General features: G+C 58.7%; 1 protein-coding gene across 1 annotated transcript in view; it reads right to left on the reverse strand.

Moving 5' to 3' along the window:
• The window catches only part of LOC135529255 (uncharacterized), a gene marked incomplete at both ends in the record, with an annotated part of 2,742 nt that extends 867 nt beyond the window's left edge, over positions 1-1,875 (reverse strand). Inside the window, 8 exons of the mRNA XM_064958099.1 lie at positions 1-116; positions 213-350; positions 441-530; positions 625-762; positions 880-967; positions 1,060-1,131; positions 1,294-1,463; positions 1,696-1,875. The exon at positions 1-116 is cut by the window's left edge and continues 28 nt beyond it. Coding sequence (XP_064814171.1) covers positions 1-116; positions 213-350; positions 441-530; positions 625-762; positions 880-967; positions 1,060-1,131; positions 1,294-1,463; positions 1,696-1,875 — 992 coding nt within the window. The remainder of the gene's footprint in view (positions 117-212; positions 351-440; positions 531-624; positions 763-879; positions 968-1,059; positions 1,132-1,293; positions 1,464-1,695) is intronic.
• Positions 1,876-3,024: the final 1,149 nt, after the last annotated feature.

Consider the following 3,024-nt stretch of genomic DNA (forward strand, 5'->3'; position numbering starts at 1 on the left):
ACTTGGAGAGGGGGTGCTGTGGGGGTACTTACTTGGAGAGGGGGGCGCTGTGGGGGGACCCCACGGAGAGGGGGGGCTGTGGGGGACCACTTGGAGAGGGGGCGCTGTGGGGCACCCTACTGAGAGGGGGTGGGCGCTGTGGGGGGACTTACTTGGAGAGGGGGGCGCAGGGGGACTTACTTGGAGAGGGGTGGGGAGAGGGGGGGCCTTACTTGGAGAGGGGGGCTGTGGGGGCTTACCTGGAGAGGGGGCCGTGGGGGTACTTACTTGGAGAGGGGGGGCCAGGGGGTACTTACTTGGGGGGGCTGTGGGGGACTTACTTGGAGAGGGGGAGGCTGTGGGGGGACTTACTTGGAGAGGGGGAGGCTGTGGGGGACTTACTTGGAGAGGGGGGCACTGTGGGGGGACTTACTTGGAGAGGGGGGCTGTGGGGGACTTACTTGGAGAGGGGGCGCTGTGGGGGTACTTACTTGGAGAGGGGGGCGCTGTGGGGGACTTACTTGGAGAGGGGGGCACTGTGGGGGGACTTACTTGGAGAGGGGGGGGGCGCTGTGGGGGACTTACTTGGAGAGGGGGGGCACTGTGGGGGGACTTACTTGGAGAGGGGGGCTGTGGGGGACTTACTTGGAGAGGGGGGCGCTGTGGGGGTACTTACTTGGAGAGGGGGGCTGTGGGTGTACTTGGAGAGGGGGGCTGTGGGGGTACTTACTTGGAGAGGGGGGCGCTGTGGGGACTTACTTGGAGAGGGGGGCTGTGGGGGTACTTGGAGAGGGGGCGCTGTGGGGGACTTACTTGGAGAGGGGGGCTGTGGGGGCACTTACTTGGAGGGGGGCTGTGGGGGTACTTACTTGGAGGGTGGGGCGCTGTGGGGGGACTTACTTGGAGAGGGGGGGCGCTGTGGGGGACTTACTTGGAGAGGGGGGGGGGCTGTGGGGTACTTACTTGGAGAGGGGGGCACTGTGGGGACCTACTTGGAGAGGGGGCGCTGTGGGGGACTTACTTGGAGAGGGGGGCGCTGTGGGGGACTTACTTGGAGAGGGGGGCTGTGGGGGTACTTACTTGGAGAGGGGGCGCTGTGGGGGTACTTACTTGGAGAGGGGGCGCTGTGGGGTACTTACTTGGAGAGGGGGGCTGTGGGGGGACTTACTTGGAGAGGGGGGCTGTGGGGGGACTTACTTGGAGAGGGGGGGCGCTGGGGGTACTTACTTGGAGAGGGGGGCTGTGGGGGTATTACTTGGAGAGGGGGGGGCTGTGGGGGGACTTACTTGGAGAGGGGGGGGTGGGGGGACTTACTTGGAGAGGGGGGAGGCTGTGGGGGGACTTACTGGAGAGGGGGGCGCTGTGGGGGTACTTACTTGGAGAGGGGGGGCTGTGGGGGTACTTACTTGGAGAGGGGGGCGGTGGGGGTACTGGAGGGGGGAGGCTGTACTTACTTGGAGGGGGTGGGGGCTGTGGGGGACTTACTTGGAGAGGGGGGGGGAGAGGGGGGCCTTACTTGGAGAGGGGGGTGGGGGACTTACTTGGAGAGGGGGGGGCTGTGGGGGTACTTACTTGGAGAGGGGGGCTGTGGGGGACTTACTTGGAGAGGGGGGCGCTGTGGGGGTACTTACTTGGAGAGGGGGGCTGTGGGGGGTATTACTGGGAGGGGGGGCTGTGGGGGGACTTACTTGGAGAGGGGGGCTGTGGGGGACTTACTTGGAGAGGGGGAGGCTGTGGGGGGACTTACTTGGAGAGGGGCGCTGTGGGGGTACTTACTTGGAGAGGGGGGCTGTGGGGGGTACTTACTTGGAGAGAGGGGGCGCGTGGGGGACTTGGAGAGGGGGAGGCTGTGGGGGGACTTACTTGGAGGGGGTGGGGGGGCTGTGGGGGGACTTACTTGGAGAGGGGTGGGGGAGGGGGGCCTTACTTGGAGAGGGGGGTGTGTGGGGGGACTTACTTGGAGAGGGGTGGGGGGAGAGGGGGGGCAGCACATTGTAAACCCTTGAGTATCAATCACTCTGCTGCTCCTTTCTCTGTTATTAAACCTCTTCAACTACACAGCTCATCAGGCCACCTAATCACATCAGTAGAGCTGCAGTTTCCGCATCACTAATCTTTTGGCCTCATAGTGTTTCATTAACACCAGCTATTTCCTTATTTCTACCCATATGGAATCCGTTTACATTCCGTCCCAAATGACACCCGATTCGCTATTAAGTGCACTACTTAGTAGCATAGCGCTCTCTTAGTGCAGGTTGCCGTTTGGAATGCAATCAGGGTTGGGTTTTTTTTTCAATTCTTAACGGTGCTCATCAGATTAAAAAATTACTCAGAGAAAAAGATCCATTTAATCTGTATTCTGATTTGCATCTGTGTTTGATTAATATTTGATTCTAGAAGAATTGCTACAAAAACAGAGCAGAGGTTCTGTGATGTAACAACATCCAGGTGGTTCTAGAATTAGAATCCTCTGTGGAAGAGAATATGAAACCGGTTCTTTAGAACCCACAACCCGTTCCGGAACTGGTTCCCACACACACTATGTTGAACAGTTGTTAGGTAGGAAACAGATCAACAAGTAACCGTGGAATCAACCTGCCTTGACAGCTGGTGTGACACTATACTTATTTAGCGTGCTGTAAGAGGGACTTGTGGCCACACACACACACACACACACACACACACACACACACACACACACACACACACACACACACACACACACACACACACACACACACACACACACACACACACACACACACACACAGGGCTTTGAGTTGAAGAAGTCTTCTCTTAGAGACCAGCCAGACATCTTAGAGACCAGCCAGACATGCTGTAAGAGGGACTTGTGACCACACACACACGCACGCACGCACGCACGCACGCACGCACACACACACACACACACACACACACACACACACACACACACACACACACACACACACACACACACACACACACACACACACACACACACACACACACACACACACACACACACACACACACACAGAGAGAGAGAGACTGTTCAGCAAATGC

Source organism: Oncorhynchus masou, unplaced genomic scaffold (assembly GCF_036934945.1).
Source record: "Oncorhynchus masou masou isolate Uvic2021 unplaced genomic scaffold, UVic_Omas_1.1 unplaced_scaffold_11255, whole genome shotgun sequence".
NCBI classification, from domain to species: Eukaryota; Metazoa; Chordata; class Actinopteri; order Salmoniformes; family Salmonidae; genus Oncorhynchus; species Oncorhynchus masou.